At 52.8% G+C, this 23,246-nt stretch overlaps 1 protein-coding gene across 7 annotated transcripts in view; it reads right to left on the bottom strand.

The window, feature by feature from the left end:
- Nucleotides 1-1,322: 1,322 nt before the first annotated feature.
- CUX1 (cut like homeobox 1) overlaps nucleotides 1,323-23,246 on the bottom strand; it is a 348,779-nt gene continuing 326,855 nt past the window's right edge. For all 7 annotated transcript variants that reach the window (XM_033839695.2, XM_033839699.2, XM_073791974.1 and 4 more), the window contains 4 exons: nucleotides 19,048-19,350; nucleotides 16,421-16,609; nucleotides 10,444-10,708; nucleotides 1,323-5,259 (listed from right to left, as the gene is read on the bottom strand). In XM_033839695.2, coding sequence (XP_033695586.1) covers nucleotides 4,557-5,259; nucleotides 10,444-10,708; nucleotides 16,421-16,609; nucleotides 19,048-19,350 — 1,460 coding nt within the window. In that variant the 3' untranslated portion in view covers nucleotides 1,323-4,556. The remainder of the gene's footprint in view (nucleotides 5,260-10,443; nucleotides 10,709-16,420; nucleotides 16,610-19,047; nucleotides 19,351-23,246) is intronic.

Raw genomic sequence — 23,246 nt, 5'->3', positions numbered from 1 at the left:
AGGCTACTGTCCCCAAGTTCAAGACCTAGTAAATCACCATCGCTCTTTCACTCTGTGCTCATCCCTGAAGGACGGCCCGTTATGCTCCCCCTGGCTCCTCTGCTATTTTCAGGGAGGTTTGTTTTCCTACAATCAGAGGAATGAAAAACATTGCATAGAAAGTCAATAGAGTTCATTGATCACCCCTGCATGTAAGGACATGAATTCAGGGAGAACAAAGAAACCCAGGCCAACTTTAGCCGGAAAGGCACCTGCCTGCGGACAGAGCTGTCCGGTGACTCTCGTCCCGACCTCTTAGGGCACGACTGCTGGGTGATCTGAGGGTAGTTAGCTGATGCCAGAGCTTGCGTACAACCTGCCCTCTGCTTGGTCTGCTCAGGGCTGTGGGCTGATGTGGCCCCAGGCATGGAGGCGTTCGGGTGTTTCCTTCCTCCTGGAGCTGGCGGCTGGGCCTGGGGCTGGCTGGGGAGGGTCTCTCGCAGCCAGAGGGAGAACAGACGCACACTTAACCCAAAGCTCTGTCGTACTGTGGGTCGGGACCAACAACCAGCGCATCTGGCTTTTAAACGGGGGGAAAACAAAGAGGCCCACAGGAGGGAGGTGAGCAGGGAGGCATTTGTGCTTTGGAAGTTCAGGGAAACTGTCCCAGGGAGGCCATGAACTCTCATCTTTTTGCCTCGGTCACTTTCCCAGACGTAGTGGCCATGGCTTGAGAGTAGTCATACAAGATCCTGGCATTTCCTGGAGACTTCTCCCCAGTCTGCTGACCGTAAGCCACCTTGTGTCGTGATGTTCTTTGGGAAGGTAGGCTCTGAGGAAAACCGAGTTAGAGCTAGATGGCTGCGGTAATCCTTCCTAAAGAAGGGCGGTCTGGTAGACAGAGATCACAGACAACCGCAGGGCTGGGACAGAACCCACACCCCTTCCACCTCAGACACCACAGGAGAACGTGGGCGGGAACCAAGGGTCGAGAGGCTGAACGTGAACACTGATTGTATGCGGAGCCTCCACTCAGCCAGCTAAGTAATGGCAAAAACCTTAACTTACGAACACTGCCTTCAATTAACAAAAAGAAGCCATTTAAAATGGTATAATGGAGCTTGTAATTAAGTGTTAGTGTTTTATACGAAACCGTTTTCCCCAGGGGAGAGGTACAAATCAGCTTTTTAAACTGATGGAGCGGAAAGAGGAAGAGGTCGGCTGCCTGTGGGAGCTACTGCTTGGAACGCCAGCCAGCTGAAGGTAAAGCCCACGGAGAGGATGCTGTTCAAGGCACTTGAATATTGCTTCTCAAGATGAAAGATCAACCCTTGGACTCAGAATGAGGGGCGCAAAGAGGAGGGGGACACTCCCCCCCGCCAGGTTTCTGTTATTTAGTGGCAGCTCTTAAAAGTATTATAGTGACAGCTTAACACAAGAGATCATAGTGTTGGGATCGCAATCAAAAAAAATAAAAATAAAATAAATAGAGAAAAAATACAAACATGGAACTGCAAGCAAAATTTAACCAACTGATTGTATCGAGCACCCAGATGTAAGCCTGGCAAAAAAGATAGAATGGAAATCAACAATAACCTAGTTTAAAAACAAAGAGACGACAACAAAAATGACTAAATTGCCTGAAAGAGCCAAAGCGGCTGTTTTAGACGGTACTATTTGGCCACTAGGATGGACAGATTTATACTTTTTCAATTTCCTCAGATTTCACACCTTAGCAGGTAACAGTCATGCCTTTAAAACGAAAATACTACCCTAGTGTTCCCTGTTAACGCCCTGCTTTTCGTTCTAATGAAAACCAGGCATTTGGAGATTGAGCGCACGTGGTGACCGCATCCCTCCGCGAGGTTTTCGTGGAGAGGGCCACACAGTGCTGTCAGGGGCTCTGCTGCTTGCTGTCCTGAGGGTCACGAATGCAAACTCGCTCTTCTCACCGCACCTGGATTCAGCCAGATGTGAATCCGTTTTCCCCTTAAGCTCCTCCATGTTGAATTCTCTGCTCACCGAACCAGATTTCAAGTTCAGAGATGATATGCAACCATCAAAAGACAAACGGCCTGCCTCCCAGCCTCCTAGAGCCTTCTGCAAACTTCTTATTCATGAAAAGGCATAGTCTTTAGTGTAGTGACTCTTAAACTTGTGAAAACTTGAACTAAGTGCTGCAGTTGCAGGTTAGAAGACTGTAAATGAAATACATAATTTCTAAAACATCATGCAAGAAATGTGGTTTCACATCTTACAGTCAAAGTCCTACAAGTTAATTAATACAAGCACACTGAGGTGTAATAGCGGGAGCATACCTTTAAAATTAGAACTCCCTCCCACCCCCCCAAATCAAAAAAAGGTAATATCAATTAAACTTAAGAAATAATGAATGCACCATTAAAATGTCATCCAAAGATGTTGACCTAAGACAAAGGTTTCAATGATACACAATACGGTCAAAAAGGTTTCAATCAGTAATATACAGTATGACAACTACATCTTGTAAATTATACCCAATACTGCCGGCAGTCTATCCCGCTAAAGAATATTTGCCCCTCTCATCCCTTCCTAACAATCAGATAATAAAATACAGCACCTATAAATAAGCAAAAAAAAATATATATATATACCGAAATCATCTATTGTTAGTTTAAAGATATGGCAATAAAGGAGTCTAAATTAGCAAACTTGTAGAAGCCATAACTGATAAAACAGCTTATTGAAAAAAGGTGGCAGTAATGCACTCTATGTGTGCACAGGTACTTAAGAAAATACACAGACGTATAAAATTGCACACACGCACACACGCACACTCTCATCCACCTCTGTTCTCACGCATATACACATAGACGACAGGAGGAATCAGAGACAAGTTAGACTTTTGATTTGTACTTAGACTGCCCTAAACTGTGCATAAAAGAACGTTCCAAGAGGCAAAATGAATGGAGGGCCAACGGTCTGGTCTGGAAGTGAAGAGCATCAGCGTTTTGGTGTGAGTTTGGGCCATCTCTACGGGGGTGGGAGCCGAGCCCAGACTGCCACGTTCTCTCTTCTGCAGGGAAGGAAGGAGGCTTCCCACGACGTCAACAGTCATCAGTGCTTGTGGTGGGAAGAAAGGGAAGGAGGGAGGGAGGGGGGGAGAGAGAGAGAGAGAGAGAGAGAGAGAGAGAGAGAGAGAGAGAGAGAGAGAGAGAGAGAGAGAGAGAGAGAGAGAAAGGGAGGGAAGGAGGGAGGGAGGGAGGGGGAGGGGGGAGAGAGAAAGAGAGAGATAGAGAGAGCGCGTGTGCGCATGCGCAAGCCCTGCCCAGGCCCAGGGAGCGGCGTCCCCTGGTGGGGCTCAGTCCATCAGGTGCCCGGGAGAGTGGTGTGAGGTGCGGTGCCTTCTGTGTCGTGGAAAGACTGCTGCCTACGAGGGGCCCTGTGTGGCCCCAGATCTGCCTGCGGCGACCTTCGCGGCCTACTCTTTCCTCCTTTCTTTCAACGCTCGTACGTGTGCAGGACGCACTAACACAGACGTAAGACACCATAAATTAAACAAAATGAACGGGTACATGCTACAGTTCTAACTTGTCTCCTACACCTCCGAGATATGAGGTCTGATCAGCGTGCTCTGCGGTTAGAGGTTAAAAAGCAGATTATAAAATACCTAGATTCGGATCTTTTCTTTTTGTCCTGATTTGGCCTAGAATGGAGTGTATTGAACAAACCCTGGTCAGCAAAAGCCCAGAGTCAGTTAAAGCTATGGATCAATGTGCACTACGTGTCAGGATTCTATTCACGCACGAGAAAACACTACGTCAGCTACCACAAAATCAGAGAGTTTCCTGATGTGACTTTTCTTTTTGTTAAAAAATATGTGAAGTAAATGTGTTTTACTTTAATTCAAAGTTTCAAAGGAGAAGATTCTTTGCTTGAAAATATTTAGGAATCCAAACTAGTGTGTTTAGAGTCGGTTTGACTGTGCAATCTCTTAGTGGCAACTGAAGAGCTACAAAAACTTTCTTTTTAAATTTTTCTGAAAAATCCCCCCCCCCTTTTTTTCCTGGTTTAAGAAGATAATAGTGTATTATCGCTCTGAAGCCATTAGATGGCAGATAAAAAGCCCCCTTTTAATATGTGGGTTTGATTTTTTTTTTTTTTTTAAAGCCCACACGAAAGAGGAGGGCGCAAGGCAAAGCTGTAAGAGTTATTCCAGAACCTGTGGAAATCACTTAGGGCAATAAAAAAAACACTTCAGGGTACAAAAAAGCTCGACTACACATTTCCGTTTTCTTCCTTGAAAACACGACATAGATTGGGCTTAATGCTCCTTTGTTTTCTATATGCACCTTGGCCTATGGCGATTTTGCCCTGTGGCCCGCAGGGCGGTAAGTGCGCAACAAGGTCCAGGCCGCGGAGTCGGCGCCCCCCCTCCTGCCCGGCCCGGTTCGGCCCGGCTCGGCCAGACTTGGCTCGACTCGGCCCAGCTCGGCTCGACTAGGCCCAGCTCGGCCCGACTCTGCCCTGCCCGGTCAGGCGCGGCCCGGCTCGGCCAGACTCGGCCCGGCTCGGCGGGACGGGCGGGCGGCGCCCTCTCAGAACTCCCATTCGATGGGCTCCTCCCGGCTGGCGGCCTTCTCCAGGCGGTGGATTATGCTGTTCAAGTTGGCGGCCTTCTTCTTCCTCAAGGGGTTGTCTCGCGAGTCCCTGGCGCCCGCTGCCTCCGGGAGGCCGAAGAGGCTCTGCAGCGAGCTGGGCCTGCGGGCGGCCGCGGGCGCGCTGGTGCTTGGCAAAGCGGAACTCCTGTCGGCGCCGTCCCGGGCCCTGCACGGGCCCTCCCCCGGCGGGGCGGCTGAGGTAGCGGCGTCCTCCCCGGCCGCGGGCGCGGCGGCGGCGGGGTTTGGCACGGGCCCCGGGCCGTCCGCGGGGCCCTCGGGCGGCGGCGGTGGCGCCTGGGGCCGGCTCTCGTCGGTGGCGGCGTCCGGGGCCGGGGTCCCCGAGGGCGGCGGCTCCGCCTTCTCCGCCGGCCGCGGCGCCTCCTCCCGCTCCTCCGGGGCCGCGGCTGCGGCCGCCTCGGCCGGCCCTCCTCCCTGAGACTTGGCGGCGGCCCCGGGGCCGCCCGACTCTTCGGCATCCGCGGCGCCCGGGCCCTCGGCGGCCTCCACGCCGTCGCAGCTGTCGCCCTCCGAGCTGGGCGCTGCCCGGCCGCTCCGGGCCGACGGCGAGTCGCTGGCCCCGGCCTGGCCCTGGCTCCCGGCCTGAATCTCCTCAATAAACAGTTCTCTGCGGATCCGAGACCTACGAGACACAAGCAGGGGGGCGCCATGAGGGGGCCGCCGCGCACGGGCGCTCTGCGCCCCTTCCCTTGCGGCCTGAGCCTCCTGCCATCTCCGCCCCGACGCCCTCTCTCCATCCACCGCACCGCATCTCACACTCCCACCCGCCGAACAGCCATTGAGGCCCCTGTGGGCCCCAGAGCAGAGCAGGGCCGGCTCCTGGGCGGCCCCTCTTTAAAGCCGCCCCGCCCTTCCCAGCCGGGAGCCAGCAAAGACCCCGCGGTTTCCTAAACTCGGTGCCTCTGCGTAACCTGTCCCTTGGCTGGCACGCCAGTCCCCTCTTCACAAGGATGGAGCGCCAGCGTTACTTATTTAATGGCACGGTTCCTCCACCTCCGTGCCAGTCGACCTCCAACCAGGCTGGGAATGGCGAGGTCCCATTCCTAGCACACCCCAGGCTAGCATGGTGCTTGGTGTACAGTGATCAAGGGCGACTGAATTCATATGTGGAAGGAGAGCATGAATGATAACCACTGCTTCCTCATCTGGACTTTGTGACAGAGAACCAATTACTAGACGGCGCCCAAAGTGAAAATCTTCAGTGTCCCGCTCTGAGCCACGGGCCAGGCAGGGCCTCTGGTCAAGGCTGAGGCGGGATTCTGACAAATTATGTATTTCAACTAACTCCCTCGTCTAAAAGAAAACCAGGAAAGGGTCATTTCTGATCAAGCAGGAAGGAGACCAAATAACGTGCTCCAACGCACCAAGCATGTTTTAATCAAGCTGAGTTCAGCCTACGGTGGAAAGTGTGCTTCACTGTTTTGTGGGGTCTGGAGGAAACAGCTACAGAAGGGCCCTGGCCTTCCCTGTGTTTTTTTTTTTTTTTTTTGCGGTACGCGGGCCTCTCACTGTTGTGGCCTCTCCGGCTGCGGAGCACAGGCTCCGGACGGGCAGGCTCAGCGGCCATGGTTCACGGGCCCAGCCGCTCTGCGGCATGTGGGATCCTCCCGGACCGGGGCACGAACCCGTGTCCCCTGCATCGACAGGTGGACTCCCAACCGCTGCGCCACCAGGGACGGCCTGGCCTTCCCTGTTTTGGAGCCTTTGTGACGTGATGAAAGGGCTGTTGTTAAGTCTGTTTTGTCTTGTGTTGGAATTTCTCTTCCCATCACGCTCACAGTACTGGGCTCAATCAGAAGTCTCCCTAGGTGTTTCTTCCAAAGAGCTGAAAGAGCCTCTGATCGTGAGCCAACTGTTCGTGGAAAAGCATCTTCAGGGAAATGAGCACCAAGCCCAGTGTCCTGCAGAGACTGGGCCTGCAGAAAGCCCTGGGGTTAGGCATACGCGAAGATATTTTATACGGTGCCTATAACTCAATAAAGGTAACATTTTTTGAGAACCCACGATATGCCAGCTCCTGTGCTGGACGTGGGGAGGCTGGGGCCAGGGAGAATCCGGCTGTAGTTGCGTCCAGTATATCAGAACTCTGGTCACGGTTATCTGCTACATAGTTTTTTGCTCCACGCATAGGGTGAGCTCTGACCCTTGTCCTGAAGATGATTCCTGAGCCAGAGCTACCCGGGTGAGATCCTGAGGCCCCCCAGAAGTTCCCAGGGATAACGGAAGACTTTTCTCCTTCCCTTGGGTGCCCTTGGGAGCCTGTGAAATGGCAGCTCCCATAAACGGGTTCCTGGGCACTTTGCTGGGAGGGCGAACCTGCTCTTTACTGGCTTTTATGCCCTTTGGCAGCCAGAAATGCCCATTCCACCCTGGTTACGGAGGTGGGAGGCTAGCCGGGCAGCTGAGGGTTTGGTCCCATCCAGGCCACAGGCCCACCCTGGACTAACTCTGAGTCTCAGGGGCAGCCTGGCCCGGCTTGGGGAACAGGCCTTTTGGAACCAGGCAAAACCTGGGTTTGAAATCTGGCTTGTCACTCCCTAGCCGGGCAACTTGGGCAAGTTCCTTAACCTTTATGAGCTTCAGTTTCCTTAGCAGAAAAATATGGAGAATAGTGTCTTCCCTGCAGAGATGTTACAATTAAATATTGATGTATACTACAGGACACAAAGTAGACCAAAAAAAAAAAAAAAAAGTAAAAGAAAAAAAAAAAGGAACTATTCTTCTGTTCTTACCATCTAGCTGCCTTTTCAACGACAAAGTCCCCGTTGTAAGCACTGAGGCTGAGACAGAAGGGCTGAGGGAGGAAAGGGACAACTTCATGCCCAGGGCCTGGGATCCAGGCTGCCACCCTCGCTGGCTCGGCTAACGTGTATAATAACCTTTCTCTGTAGAACGGGGCTGGCAGCAAGCACTGAATTCGACTGCTGATCAGAGGAAGTGATGAGATAACATCTACAAAGCTCTTGGCCTGGTGCCTGGCACATGTTATATGCTCAGCAGATACGAGACGTCATCCTTCTTAGCCTAGATTTGTCTCCATGTCCCTGAGGAGGATTATCTTCTGGTCTAGAAAGATCAGGTCCCAGAAACAAATCTGCTTTTCAGACACACGTCATGCAAGGCTGACAGGACGCCATGGCTTTTAGGGCTTGGAAGAGTTTCTTCTCATGGACCTGTTCTTCTGCAGGAGACCAGGTGTCCTGTGCTGTGTTGCTCTGAAATTCCTGGGTAAATGGTCACCCTAGAGTACTTCTAAGTTCCTTAGGGTGAAAGCATAAGAGGAAGTAAAGTTTTATTTTATTTTTTTGATGGGGGCAAAAATCGACCCCAAACATTACGAAGGGTTCCAGTGGCGCAGTAAAAAATAAGTCAAGTTCTGTTTAACTCCTGTGGAAAGAACCTAAGAAACTGCCCTCTCGCTTAGGAATTAAAACGCGTTCAGCGCATGTGTGCTGAGTGCTACTGTGCGCTCGTCCTCGTGTGAATCTCTGAGGGACGTACCAGGTAAGCGGGTCTAGTCTAAGCATTTAAGCGGAAGAGCTAAAGCCACGGAGAGAGTGCTCGCTCAGCTGGAATCTCTGCTCTGCACTCTTCCTTTGGGTGACCTTAGGCAAGGGACTGCAATTCTTTGGGCTTTATGCCAGTTCTGAATGACCTGGTGTCGCTTCTCATCCAGCCTATTTTGTGGCTTATAAAATTCTTCTCTAGTTCAGTTCTTCTTTCAAGACTCTGCCGTATCATACCTCTTCCAGGATATTCCATCCAGATCTCTGCAGGTGAAACTCACCTCTGCCCTCGGTTGTGCCACTTGACTTCCCAGCCTGCTTTGTTGTGGGGTACGTTTGACAGAAAGCGTTTATTGCGCATCCACCTACTCTAGGTCCGGACCTGAGCTCATGGCTAGCTTTTGAGGTTCTACTGCTATTCCTCCCATCTCCCCCTTCTCTCTTTATAGTTGAACCTGCTTAAATGCTCAAGCGAGGCATCTCCACAATGACCAGCTGGCATTACTGTGGTGGTCAGGAGGCCAGCTGGGAAACGTGGAGAGCACGTGCCCTGGCCAGGAGGCAGTGACTGCTACTCGACTGAGGCCTGTAGGGGGATCTGGAAAAAAAAAAAAGGTGGCCCCAGCAGGGCCGGGGGAAGTGGCTTTGGAGATGTTTTGCGCGACTGGTAGCACCTTTACCCAGATACTCAGCCATCTACAGCTCCCGGCACCCCTGTCCAGGGTTATGATTCTTGGATTAAAATGGACATAACTCGCAGAAGACTCAAAAGTACACATTCAAACGCACCTTTGTGTCTAGAAAGTGAAAGGACGCCTGGCAAGGAGAGGCTCGGGTGAGCTTCTGCCCACGTTTCCATTCACTAGCCTTCACTGCACTTTAGTTTACTACTTCGGAGGTTTCCTTCCGTGCAGAGGGAGCTCTCCGTTATTGTAACTGCTGACCTTACTCTGCCTCTGTTTTCATCGGATTGGTAAGTTTAGGATGATGAGCTAGCCGTGCTCCGCTCATGTACTTCGTCTTCTTGGGAGCCAGCCTACACACGGGGAGGCCTGCGGGGGCCAGTGGTGCCGTGACGGATAAACTGGCCTGGTTTTCAGGGTCAGGGAGCAAGGCTCTTTGGCTCTCACACTAAGCTACATCTGCTAACGTGGCCTTCATCAGCAATAAAGGTATTATTTTGGCTCCCATCTAATAGTTAAAAATTTTCCAATTTGTTCAGAACCTGGGAACAATTGTGCTCTGTCAGAAGCTCCAGCAGAGCCTATCCGATGAGGCAGGCCCCAGTCTGAGACACAACTCCTCCCTCTAGCCCCTGACCGTCTGTGATCTTCTGTTACCTGCCACTTACTTCAGGTGAGGAACCATGAGGGCTCCGCCTGCACTGGTTATACATGTGTACTTGTCACCTTGGTATAACCAGGAGCACCTACCCCAGTTCTGCTGAGCCCTAGGGAAAATGATGTTTTGATGGGAACTAGCGATCGAGATGGCCGCATACAAGGCACTAAACAGGCAGGAATTTCCATCAGGCCACTGAGAGTTCTTGGTTTCTAGCAGTAGGGAGTCTTGGTTTTAGCGGTGATCGCCAATTCATTATCTGTCAGTGGATCTCCGTTATCTAATCCAAATATTTTACCCCAGTCCTTTGTTCTAGAGGAGAGCACTGGGCCCTTCCCTCCTCAGGTAAGTTATTTAACCCCTCTGCGCTTTATGTTTTCATCTATAAAACGTGGAAAAAACTATATCTCTTACACAGTTGTGAGGATCAAGTGATACAGTGCTGGTTACAACACATAGCTCAGTGTCTGTAGACCTAGTAGATGCTCAATAAATCTTCATTAACTCATGACTTTCCCAGAAGAAAGGGTCTTACACTACCTAATTGATTTAATTACAAAACTAATCAAACTAATTTGGAAAACAATACTGTACAAGACCCTGAGAAAGCGTTAAAAAAATCACCAAATACACGGTCACTACTGTGGAACCATGAATGACTACACTCTCCCTTTTTAAATGATAGCCCTGAGAGATTTTTGTTCTGGTCTCTAACCATATGACCCTACGTCTTTGGGGTTTACAACGCCAATACGAATAAGAAGCCAATTAACCGACCAAACACCAAGTTATCAGTCCCCAGCACGTGTCCCTGTGCACGGTGATCAGCCAGCGTCTGCAGTACCCGTCGGCCTCTTCCCGAGGGCTGAGCGCGCGTCCTCTAAGCTGCAGCTGACCTACTGGGTGAACGCGCGTCCTCTAAGCTGCAGCTGACCTACTGGGTGAGAGCAGGGCCGTACCTGTAATTGTGGAACCAGTTGATGACGGTGCTGGTTTTCAAGTTGAGCTGGGTGGCGAGCTCCTCGATGGTTTTTGGTGACGGGTATGGCTTTTGCTGATACGCTCGTTTCAGAGCTTCCTTCTCCTCGGGAGCCAGCACCACTCGGGGTTTCTTCAGCTGGTGCTGGGGCTGGGGGCTGGCGCCCTGGCTGTAGTCGATGCCAGTGGAGGGCGGCTCGCAGGGCTGGCTGTCGCTGACCGAGCTGTGCCGCCGCTTCATGTAGGCTGAGGGAGGGAGAGGAGGCAGACTGAGGGGCAGGCCCAGCGGGGAGACCCGCCCCGGCCCCGGCCCCGGCCCGCCACTACGCGGTACGCCCTCCGCCCTCCGCCCTCCACTCCCAGACATTGCCGTGTGGACTGTGGCAGCTCCCTGCTCTTCTGAGAGCATCTCGAAACACCTGGGCTAGAACCATTCTGAAACCGAACACACGCTCATCGAGGACCTGCTCTGTCGTGACGTGAGGTCCCCGTCTGTCCCTGCATGACCCATGGTTTAGTGGGGACACAGAGAAGTATACAGATAGGTGACCCCAGTAAGGCGTGATAAGGGAGGCAAGCGTGGGGCGCCACGGAGGTGGGCGCTGAGGGAGAGTACTCAGCTCAGCCTGGGGAGGGGGCCGGGGAGGCTTCCTGGGAGACGTGGTGATTATAAACTGAATCTTGAAGGACAAAGGGATTAACTAGAAAAACTAGGCAGCGAAGTGAAGATGGTAGGAGGCTGCTCCAGAAAGCGGGAATGGTGTGTGCAAAGACACACACAGAGGCACGAAACAGCACGGTCAAAGTGTGTGTGTGTGTGTGTGTGTGTGTGTGTGTGTGTGTGTGTGTGTGTGTGTGTGCGTGCGCGCGCACGCGTGTGCACATGGGGTGTGGGGTGTGGTGGAGTTGTTGGACCTAAAGGTGGAGAGATGGGCGGCCAGGGTAGGCCACAAGTTTGGACATTACCTAGAAAGCAGTGGGAAGAGACGAAAAGATTTTAATGAGGGGAATGATGTGATCAGCTCTCTGTTTCTGAAAGGCTGCCTTGGCGACAGCTCGGAGGGTGGAGTGGGAAGGACTGGAAGGAAGGAGCCCAGTCGGGAGGAAAGAAGAATAAAGATTTGCACCAAGGCAGCGGTGATGGGGCCGGAGAAAAGCAGGCAGATGGTGGAGCTGTGAGGGGTGGGACTGACAGGACGTGGTGGCTGACTCGGCGAGGGACCAGAGTGAGCGGCGCTGAGGACGGCCCCCTGGGCTCAGGTGTGGGAGGTGAGGTGCGTGCTGGTGTCACTGGGCTGGGTATCACAGAAGGGGCAGATTAAAGGGAGAAGATGATGGTTCGTCTTGGAAACGTGGAGTTTGAGGGGTCTCTGGGTCACCCACGTCGAGGTGTTCTGTAGGCAGTTGGAAAGACAGGTGTTAAGCTCAGAAGAATGGTCCGGGCTAGAGAGAGGAACTTGGAACCACTAGAACAGAACCTGTAGTTAAGTCAGCGACCTTGATGAAAAAGAGCAAGGCCGAGAATGGAATCCTGGAAAAGCCCCACATGCAGAGGGTACCCCAGGAAGCAGGAGCCGTGAAGGATACAGAGACGGGAGGCAAACCAGGAGACAGTGGTGTGAGGAAGGGATGAGTGAGCAGTGAGGGTCCCTGTGTCAGTGCTGCAGAAAGGAAGGTCCAACAAGCACCCAGGATGTCCTGGGTGCTTAGACATTAGGAGGTAACTGGAGGCCTCGGTGAGCAGATACAGCAGAGCTGTGGGAGCAGAAGCCAGACTGCAGTGGACTTAATAGTGAACAGGAGGTGAGAAAGTGGAGGTAGTGGGCAGGAGTTACTATTCTAAGAAGCCTAACTGTAAAAGAAAAGTGAGAGACAGGATGGCTTCTAGAAGGGAAGTCCCAGGTCGAGGGTGGCCCTTTAAAGATGAGAGAGAGCTGATGTTTCCAAGCTGATGGGGGAGAAGACAGAGAGAGCTGGGGCTACAGGTGAGGGAGGAGACGGCCACCGGAGGCGCATGAGGTGGGTCCTGAATACAGGAGCAGGAGGCGGGGACATACAGACACATTTATAGGGACTGAGGTGGGGAGAGTTGACGGCCTTGGTTTTCTTTATGAAGTAGGAAGGCAGGAGGAGAGGTGATCTGAAGAGATGGAAATGGAGTCTTGAGACAGGTCGGTGAGAAATGGTGGTGGGGATGGAGGGGGTGATGGCGGGGGTGGGGAGAAGCACAGAGGACCCTGCTGAAACCGGAGATACAAATCTGAGGCGGCACCGACCCGCGTAGGTCCCAGATGCCAAGGAGGTTGGGTGAAGAAGACGGGCAGGGCGCTAAGTCAAGGCTGGGATTTGCAGGGGGATGAGGAATGAAAAGGTGTGCGACAGAGTATCGTGGCCAGAGAGAACCAAAGTGGGGGTCAGGGCGGGGGGTGGTGTTCTGGGGAAGGAGAGAAGGGCAGCAGAGGGCAAGCTGCTGGGGGAAAGCCTGGGAGGGGATATCCAGGCTCTGGAGGCCATCTGGGGTCAGGTGGGATGAACGGAGAAACGTGGAAAGGTGGACGGACAGCGGAATGTGGTCAGTGACAGGGCACCTGAACTCAGGCTTCGAGAGGTAGAGTAGTTGCGGGCGAGGATGCAATTTGGGGAATCAGGGGTTGAGGAGGTCAAAGAACTTGAGGCCTGGGTGCTGCACAGGTCAGATGGGTCTTAAAATTCCCCTGGATGAGGCAGGACATGGGCGTGGAGGGAGGCGCTGATCCAGGGGCCGCAGTCTTGAGAAAACGTAGACAGCGAGCAGGAGGTCGGCGGATGGAGGCGGGAAGGGCCTTCGAGAAAACCTGCTGGACCGAGCTTGGAGGAGGCTCCTAACCCAGGAGTGGAGGAGCGGCCAGAACAGGGCTCAGAGGTCAGGAAATGAGTGGCCTGGAGGGCAGAGCGGCTGGCGCGAGGGGAGGACGTGTGCTGTTCACGTGTCTTTTTACTGTGGAATAAGGGTTAGGAGCGGTGGGCAGCGGGCTGAGACGAGGCTCAGGGACTCAGGGGCGACTGTCACCTGGGGATGTGCTGAGTGGGCTGCGAGGGAAATGGGGGGTGATTCCCGGGAGATATTTGCTCTACCAGTGCTACGTGTGCTTCGTCTGCTCCTTTCTGTTGTTACGTGTCATTAATCACCAGCTACGCTTCAACTTAAAAACCATTTGGACTTCTTGAGCAAACGAATAATCCACAGAGGTCATTCTAGTGAACTAATCTGGAATACGGTCTGAAAATTCCTCAAAACTTCTTACAACTGACGAAAGTTGAGAAACAGTGCTATTTAACTCCAACGGCACGGAGTAATAAGAGCAGTGTGTGTCAGCAGGGGCAGACATTGGTCATCTAGTTCTCACAGTTACCCTACAGGAGACAGACCGGTATCATTCCTACTTACAGGCGGAAAAACTGAAGCCTAAGAGTTCAGTGATTCACCTGAGGTCACACGGCTAGTGAGTGACAGAACTGAGGTTGACCTAAGTCTGCTCTGGGAAGCACTGCCTGCCCTGTGCGGCCAGATGGTGGCCAGCCCCGCTCCCCGCCTCCGCCCTGCCCCGCCACGGCACGGGAGCGGGGCCCGGGGCTGTGTCCACGGGAGCCGAGGGAAGTCAGGGAGACACACTTCAGCAGCACTGACATGTGGGTCTCAAATGTCTCAGAAGACTATCAGGGTCCACCTGTAGCCTCCGGGGAGGGGAGCCCAGCCCCCGAGCTAGCTGAGGCTGCGTGTGTGTGTCTCCACGTGCTTGGAACTGTGTGAACAGGTAGGTTCAGGGCTATCTCGTGAAGGGAACAGAAAGCAGAGGGCGGACTAGGGTAGAGAAAGAGATTTACAAGAACGAAAGAAAGGAGAACAATAAAAGATTTGCGCTAAAGGGAGAAGCAGCAAAAGCTTTACGGAAGAGGAGGAAGTACAGCACACGTGGGAATCGTACAGTCTGCATTGCCTGCTGCAGAATTTTTTTTTTTTTTTTTTTTTTTTTTTTTTTTTTTTGGCGGTACGCGGGCCTCTCACTGTTGTGGCCTCTCCCGTTGCGGAGCACAGGCTCCGGACGCGCAGGCTCAGTGGCCATGGCTCACGGGCCTAGCTGCTCCGCGGCATGTGGGATCTTCCCGGACCGGGGTACGAACCTGTGTCTCCTGCATCGGCAGGCAGACTCTCAACCACTGCGCCACCAGGGAAGTCCTGCAGAATTTTTAACGTAGGCTAGACTGGGGGGCAAAGCTTATTTTCATCTATTTTAAAGGGATACAAATTATTTTAATAACTCTCATTTAGTGAGCGCTTATATGTGCTGGTTGTTATACTAGGTACATTCTAATCCTTACAACTGGAAAAAGCATTACGTCCATTTTACAGATGCAGCAACTTAGACTAGGGAGTTACTTAACATGCCATTTTATGATTAGAACTCAGACAGAATTGAGAAGATGATCTTCTCCCCCTAAAATGAATGTGGTGAAGAGTCAAGAGGCTACAAAGAAATGAGCCTGGTCTGTCCAGCCAGCCCCCTCGCGCTGGGCGGGTGACCGATCGTCTATGGAGATCACAGGAAGTGCTGTGCCCTGGGTCACCCGCTGTTGTGTCTGAGGGGTCAGATGCCTCGGCCTCCCGCGGGGGCTGGTTATGAGCATCCCTACCAGTGAGAGTTGACGGGGGCCCTGCAGCTGCTCAGGGACTTTGGGATGTGAGGAGGGGCCTGGGCCCCAGTGAGACAGTAACTCTTCTGTGACACAAGATGGCGCCCAGAGCCTGTGCAGGAGGGAGTGGAGGCCTAGGAAGCCCCCAGAGATCTATTTGTGGAGGCTGAGGTCCTTTCCTGCTGGCCCAGGAGCAGCACAGCAGGGAGTGGTCCGGCCAGGGCCCGAGCACAGGAGGCGGCTTCGAGAGGGATGCCTTCTGGCAGAGCAGCAGCTCCAGAGCCGCGTGGGGCTCTTGTTGAAAGTGTGATGGACGTACTGGGTTCATGATACCATTCTCTCTGCTTTTATGTCTGAAATTTCCCATGATAAAAAGTCACAAAGTTTTGCGTGTGTGTGTGTGTGTGTGTGTGTGTGTGTGTGTGTGTGTGTGAGACGTGGCACCAGGCCTCTGGAGCCTGCAGCACTGCCGGCAGCTGCCTGGAGCTGCCCACGGCTGCAGCCTGTGTCAGAGCCTTGGTCTGCAGCCTGAGGGCGGGCAGGGCAGGAGCCCCCCGGAGGGCCCCGGCTGGCGTGGCAGCCGCTGCCTGGGCACGTGGTCCTGGCGTGGCAGGCACTCGGCCCAGGGCAGCAGAACACATGCATATCTGAGAGCACTGGCTGTGAAGCCTAACAGCCCACGTTTAGATTCCTGCTTAGGCCAGCTTGAAGTCAGGTAAGTTTCGTGATGCCAGAGCCCCGTTTTCCCTGGATAATAACATCTCTACCGGATGGAGTTTTGTGGGCTGAGTGAAGTCTCAGCACAGTGTCTGCAAATAGGAGGCACTCTGAAACTAGAAGTCTCTAGAGCAGAGACTCTCCCTCCCCCTAGGAGCCCAGCCCGCTCCCCGGCTGGGTGAGGACAGTGGTGCCCGGCTGGAGGTGAGCAGCACACGCCCCCGGTGAACTCAGAGGGTACGAGCCTGGCTCCACCCGCCCCCGGCTCAGGCGCGCTGGCCGTGGGGCCGCGCACAGTCACGTGGGTGGTTGTGATGCCCGCTCTTTGGTGAGGTCCCCTGCAGAAGCTAAATGCCTGTGGGCTCAGGCTGCTGGGCAGAAAAAGCCACAAATCTTCCCAGTCCTTTTCGGTCCTCATAGGTGGACGACCGTCAGAAGACCCTTCACCCTGCCTTACAGTCCCCTGGGCATGGACCAGTGTGCCTCCTCAGCTCGGTGCGAAGCCTTTAAAAGCAACAGCGCGTTTATAAATGAGAAAGCGATTGGCTGGGGCAGGCGGCAGGGAGTTACCTTTCTTTTCCATCCGTTTCATGTCCATCAGCTTCTCCACGTTGTTGGGGTCGTTCAGCCACAGCTGCATCCGGACAAAGGGCTCCCGCCCCTTCAGACTGAGCTTGTGCCAGGGCTTCGGGCGAGCCAGGAGGTCGGAGACGGAGCCTTGGGTGAGCCCTAGGATGGTCTCCCCAAACAAGCGCTGACCTAGAGAGAGAACACGACCAAGAGTGATGTCGCTGCCGAGCCCCAGGGATCTGGCGGAAGCAGCATGTGTCAGGTTGAAATCAGAAATGGGGGTTCGAGACCCACAGTCCGATCAGCTGGGTCCTGGCTCAGAGGGAGCACTTTGTAGAAGCACTTCCTCAACCAGACTGGTGCCAGACTCCACTGGTGACGGAGTCAGTATTACTCTTGCGTTCCAGCTACACACAAGGTTTCTCTCAAAAAAGCCTCTGGGCTTCGGATGAACCGAGGCCTGGAGGACACCTGCGGCTTTTATCAGAGGTGGTTAATCCCAAATCCGAGCTCGGGAAGTTGAGCAGCTCATGGGGAGACCTTCCTTTTACAGCCTCAAACCACAGGGCCGTCTGCACTGGCTCCCTTCACGATTAGTGAGGTTACCAGGTCCTGCTGAGAAAACAGGCCACTTGACCCAAGGTCACAGCAGGAAAGAGAAGAAGAAAGAGCTCCTCAGCTTTATTTTCCTGAAAAGCAGGCCATTTCCAACTCTAAAGTCTGTGCCCGCAGTTCAAGCAGCCCGCTCCCCAGGCTGATCAGAGGCTACCGCGCTCTGGAGCGCACAGCGCCGCTAGGTCTGCAATGTTCGTCGGAGGCTTAGAAAGAAAATGTCTCTTCTCTGAGAGCCATTCAGCTGCCGGTGAAGAGCGGCCACCACTTTTTTTTTTTTTTTTTTTTTTGCGGTACGCGGGCCTCTCACTGCTGTGGCCTCTCCCGTTGCGGAGCACAGGCTCCGGACGCGCAGGCTCAGCGGCCATGGCTCACGGGCCCAGCCGCTCCGCGGCATGTGGGATCTTCCCGGACCGGGGCACGAACCCGTGTCCCCCGCATCGGCAGGTGGACTCTCAACCACTGCGCCACCGGGGAAGCCCCCACCACTTTTAAAGGTACGCACGAGAACCAGGCACAACCTGAAGGCCTGGACGGGAGGACTTAAATGAACAGGACTGCTAGTGGAAGTGGAGACCGGGATCAGAGGCCAGTGTCTGGTACCATAAAGCCTATGGATCACGACACCGGCTCTGCCTCTTAGTGCAGGGGGACCGTGGACGACCGGCTTGTTCCCCCTGCGGCTCATGTCCTCCATCTGTGAGAGGGAAACACCCCCAGCTGCGCTCACAGCAGTTACAAGAGCACTGCTTCGTAAGAAGCGGGACTCTAAGCAAAAGTTTACTGTACGGAAAGCTTTGGATTTGAGAAGTGAAGTTTTTCTGATATCAGTCATTTTAACTGAGATATACGTTTACTGATTTTGGTAAACCTGTGGTTTCTCTGCTTTTTAAACTCTCAGTTTAACCTATAAACACATCCTAGGTCCTTACCATTTTTTCGTTGTGGTAGTTTCCAACAAACTTTACCTAATTCTAACCTGGCAAGTGAATCTCATTTCATTCCAAGGAGCTTGTTATGTTCAGGAAAGCGATATATATGAACAGCTAGTTACTATTTGCTTGACCCACCCAGTTGCATGGGGCGGGGGGTGGGGGTGGGGGGCGGAAAGCAAGAGATTATTCTTAGAAAATTATCTGTATTACTTTTAGAGGTTTCACAGCAGTGGCTCTCAATCATTTTTGAGTCCCAGACATATTTGAGAGCCTGAAGAAAGCTACTGGCCCTCACCCTTTAAAATGTGTGCACACACACACAGCCTGCTATGACTTTAAGAGACTAACCCATGAACACCCCCAAGATCCCAGGTCAAAGGTTAAGAGGATGACTGAGTCTTGACCAAGCTGCCTAACTCGTCTGTAACTTGGCCCCCTTCGTGGCTATTACTCCTCTCACACACCCTGGGAGTGGAGGCATCTTCTTTCCCGGAGAAGCCAAGACCAGCTGAGCAACCGTGAAGATGCCTCTCATCTCCAAATCCAGGGTGACGCTGCGATGGAGCCTCTTCTGCTCAAAGAGGAGGAGGTCGTCTCCCTGGTGTGAAAAGTTTCACCCCTCAGATCGCAGATTTGCCTTCACAGCAAATCTGAACCCTGCCTGCCGGGCTCTCCCGTGACGCCATCCAGATGCTCCTGGGCTCAGCTGATTCTGCCCTGCTCTGCACGATCCCCACCCCCTCCCCCAGGATTCAGAGCTCCACTGGGCACGCCCCCATCGGTGGTCGGAGTGTATGGCCTGAGTTGGCTCCGGCCGGCATGCTTGTCTTCCAAGAGGTCCTGGTTGGGGCACAGGGGTGGGGCGGGGCTGGGCTGGGACTGACCTTAGACCTCTAACACCCTCATGAACCCTTATTGCTCACAACTGTAGGACGTTTTAGGTTCTTACAGGCAGCCTGTGAATGTTTAAACCCTCTGGCTGGCTCAGCCTGAGGCCCCCCTTCCACTCTCTCCTCCTGAGGACTCCCGACGGGAGACGACCTGCCACCTCCTGACCCAGCAGTGGGGGAGGGAACCTACCCAGGTTGTTGTCGGTCAGCACCTCCTTGACCCGCTTGGTTATGCCGTAGGTGTCCAGCTCTGGAGACATGGCCACCAGCTCTTGAATGCTGAGAGCCGAGTGTCCGGAGAGAGGCAGTGGCGTGGTGGGCTGGGAGTCTGAAGCGGGCGGGTCGCTGGGTTCCGGAGGTTTGCCGTCCTTACTTGTTTCAATGGGGGGACAGGGCTGCTGGACCAGTTCAGTCAAACTCTTCACTGACTCGCTAGAGCTCATCGGTGATTCGGGTGCAGGGCTGCAGCTGGCAGAGGTCTTTGGAGTGCTTTCTGTAATCAAAGCACACAGAAAACCGAGGCTGAAAACAGCTGCCTTTCACCATGTGCGTCTACTTTCCTGATCTAGGAATTACTAATTAAACGTCTGTTTAAGAAGGAGACAGCATGGCGGTCTATGGATTTAAATGAATTGTTTCACAGTTTTTTGGCTGAGAATTAACCTTTCATTTTCTGTATTAAAAAATAAAAAACAGCAACAGAAGAAGAACTAGGGGTTTAAAGAGAAGGTCTGAAGGCTCAATAAAGGGCATTCTGTTAAAAAATACGTCCTATTAGTCACGCGCTATCACCGTCAGGATTTCTTCCGATGGAACCCCCTAATTCTATAATTCAGAAGTACCTTGGCTAGATTATAATTTGCATACGTATTTTGTCCATAATTTCCAGCACAAAATGAATAGACATAGTATTTTAAATGAGGGCTGCCTACGGTGCGTGGTCACCACAGCGATGAAGACCCTTGAAGGTGAGACGTAAGTCCTCGGCCGCCTAGTGCTGAGCTGCGACCCCAGGTCGGTTCTCACTGTGATCCCGGAGGGCTCCATGGCGCCCTACCTGGAGGGAATCGATGGAAGAGGAGTGCCCACCCTGCTCTCTGCCAGAGCCCAGGACGTGCTTCTGAAAGCCTAGCTCTCTGTCTATGCCATGCCGTCACCAACACCGGAAGAGACGGGGCCAGCGTGGGCAGTCAGGTCTCCACGCTCTCCTTTCGTAAGAAGGAGCTGTCTTGTTGCAGGTGCCCGGCAGGGAGTGCCACCGTGCTCTGTTGCTGAGTGGTCCCTTCGGGCCTCTCTGTTAGCATTACCCGTAAAACCCGACATCCGTTCTAGTTTTGGGATGCCTGGAATAAGGGCTTTTGCCATTTCCTAATTTCCAAATACAGAGAAAACGCAAAGTGACCTAGCACTGCGGTCCTACCTGCCTTTGGCCCAGAGTCTGGGTTCAGTCTCTGCCCCCACTCCCCGCTCCCACCAGGCACGGCACACGGGGAGATCCCACAGCACCCTGTGTGAGGGGCCAGGCCAGGCGCTGTCACAGGGCTCTACAGCTCCAGAGAGATGACAGCTCATGAGGCCGGGCCACGCACTGAGTGTGAGCACACGTGGGCGCCCCCCCCACCCCCAATACCCGCGACCTGACTAAAGAAAATGTAAAACTAAGGAGCAACTGAATTGTAACTGATCGTATAACTGGAGGGTCCTTCGATGGACATACGATATCCAGGAGGACAACCTATTCTCAACTCAAGAGGATGGAAACTGTATTCCAGATACAAGGGATATTTTGTATAAATACCTAGAAAGAGAAAATCCCCAATAAAACAACTGCAATTCAACCGATAAACCCATCTGTCGCCCTAAACCAGGACAGAGTTCCACCATCACATAACGCTGTGTCCTCAACCTGGAAAATCAGGTTAAAAATAAAACCCCCCCAAAAAACACTGGTTTGTGAAGCTGTGAAGGAGACAGACGTAAACAGCAGGAATGGTCCATATAAATCCTTAAGGCAAGCTGAATCCTACAAATCGGATTTCTCCTCTCGGCTCACCTCCAGGTCATCGTACAACTGGATATAAAACCCAGCAAACGTTATTTTTGAATCTGAAGCAGCAATGGAATTGCACTGTGAACTTGCCCTGAGTCACCCAGGCGAGGGACCAATTTGGCAGATCATTTATCTTGCTCACTGTATACTGTCAAGGATGGCATGAATTCCCCACATGATAAACAGATTTCTTCTCAGGTTTGTGTCCTTTAACCCACAGCAAGGTCAGAATCATGGCTGCCTGGAGAACACACCGGCCGGCACTGCTGCCCGAGCACCACCCGTTTTGTTCTGGGCACCGGCGCAGGCGGGCGCCCTGAATAGCTCGAGTGGAGGCATGTTTCTTTCTTCCAGGCATCCTCAGCAAGACACTCGCACGCATTTTTGCCAGGAAAACCCTCTGAGAGAACCGACCAGAGGTGCTCGCCACACGTTACTCGTGTCCCTCTGTGCTCCCAACCGTGACTGCAGACAAAGGTAACCACCCCCCCAACCGAGATCAACACCCCACTGGGCCTGGGAACGTACTGGGTGGCTGGTATCTGCACCTCCACCCTGAGTCTGTGTCTAAACTGTACTGGCTGAGTGACAATTGTTCACCAACAGACACAGGTGCACACAGGTGCCACCGTGGTCTCAGGTCACCGAGAGCAGAATCGGGCCCACGTTTCTGGGGCGGCCTCGCTGGACACACCACGAATCCACAGGCTCGGAACATCATATTGGAAAGTAATTCAATTCTCTAGAAAGCTACTTCCAGTAAGCACCACAAAACCAGACCCATCAACCAGCTCCCATCGACCCCTGGCGAGGGGACCGGGCCCCTCGATGCCGGGAGGACAGGTGCCCGTATGATTCACCATCTTGACAGAGCAAGAAACATGGTCAATAGAGAAGAAGAAATATTTGCTTTTCCAAAAATTAGCAAATGGAGCCCTCTGATTAAAACAAGACTTTTTGAAAGAACAAGGCTTTGTGCTCTTCTGTGTAACTAAAAATAATTTAAACAAGAAAAGAAGGAGGAGCCCTGGGCTTGGCACTAAGGCACTGAGCCTGGGGACGGGGGCTGCCTCTACCAGCTGGCAGTGCTAACTTGAATAGGATTCCTAACTTCCCGCAACATCCCGGTTTCCTCATCTGAAAAATGCAGACAGGGTTGTAATGAGGAACGAATCTGCCACGTGGTCAGCGCTAAGGAAACCTGATTTCGATGTTAAAAAAAAAAGAGTAGTTACTAAATTGAACATATTTGTCTATATAAAGGCCCCCTGGGACTTCCCTGGTGGTACAGTGGTTAAGAATCTGCCTGCCAATGCAGGGGACACGGGTTCAAGCCCTGGTCCCGGAAAACCCCACGTGCCACGGAGCAACTAAGCCCGTGGGCGACAACTACTGAGCCTGCGCTCTAGGGCCCGCGTGCCACAACTACTGAAGCCCACGTGCCTAGAGCCCGTGCTCTGCAACAAAGAGAAGCCACGGCAATGAGAAGCCCACGCACCACAACGAAGAGTAGCCCCCGCTCGCCACAACTAGAGAAAGCCCGCGTGCAGCAACGAAGACCCAACACGGCCAAAAAAAAAAAAAAAAAAAAAAAGGTCTCCCCTGCACGTAGTGTAAATCTCATGATTTATTGCTGTTTCTTCCATGGTTCCTGGCGCACGACTGAGATGCTGGTGATAGACTCAACAGCTACAGCTTGTGTGATACCATTTAGATGACATTCTGGAAAAGGTAAAACTACAGGGACAGAAAACAGAGCTAGTTTTGGAAATCTAGATCTAGATTTGGAAAAATCTAGATCTAGATTTGGAAAACAGATCTAGTTTAGGAAAACATCCCTAGTGTTGCTAGGGATGAAGGGAAGGAGTTGCCTACAAAGGGGCACGAGGGAATTTTGGGAGGCTGATGGAATTACTCTATATCTTGATTGCTGAGATGCACAGAAGGCTTCTATGCGGGCAGAGTGAATTTTACTGTATGTGAATTACGTGTCGTTATCAACTTACTTAGGACAAAAGCGCCAGCAGGAAGAACGAGTGAAGATGCATTATTCCATACTTCTTTCACTCATTCCCTAAGTGTGTGGAGTCAGGCCAGTGGGAATACGGCAGTGAACGCAGCACACAGCAGGGGGGTGGGGACGCTGATGTGGCCTGGGGATCAGAGACCTCCTGGGAGGGTGACATTTCAGGGGGACTTCAGCCATGAACAGGAATTAGCCAGCTAAGTTGGGAGGAGTAGCAGTGACAAGGAAGGGAGATAGATTGTTCCAGACACCTGGTGGGTTTCAGTCATCAATAAAATTGAGTGTAGCAAGAATATGAGGCAAAGAGAGGTGG

The sequence above is a fragment of the Tursiops truncatus genome, chromosome 15 (genome assembly GCF_011762595.2).
Source record: "Tursiops truncatus isolate mTurTru1 chromosome 15, mTurTru1.mat.Y, whole genome shotgun sequence".
NCBI lineage: Eukaryota > Metazoa > Chordata > Mammalia > Artiodactyla > Delphinidae > Tursiops > Tursiops truncatus.
This window is presented reverse-complemented; position numbering and strand designations above follow the sequence as displayed.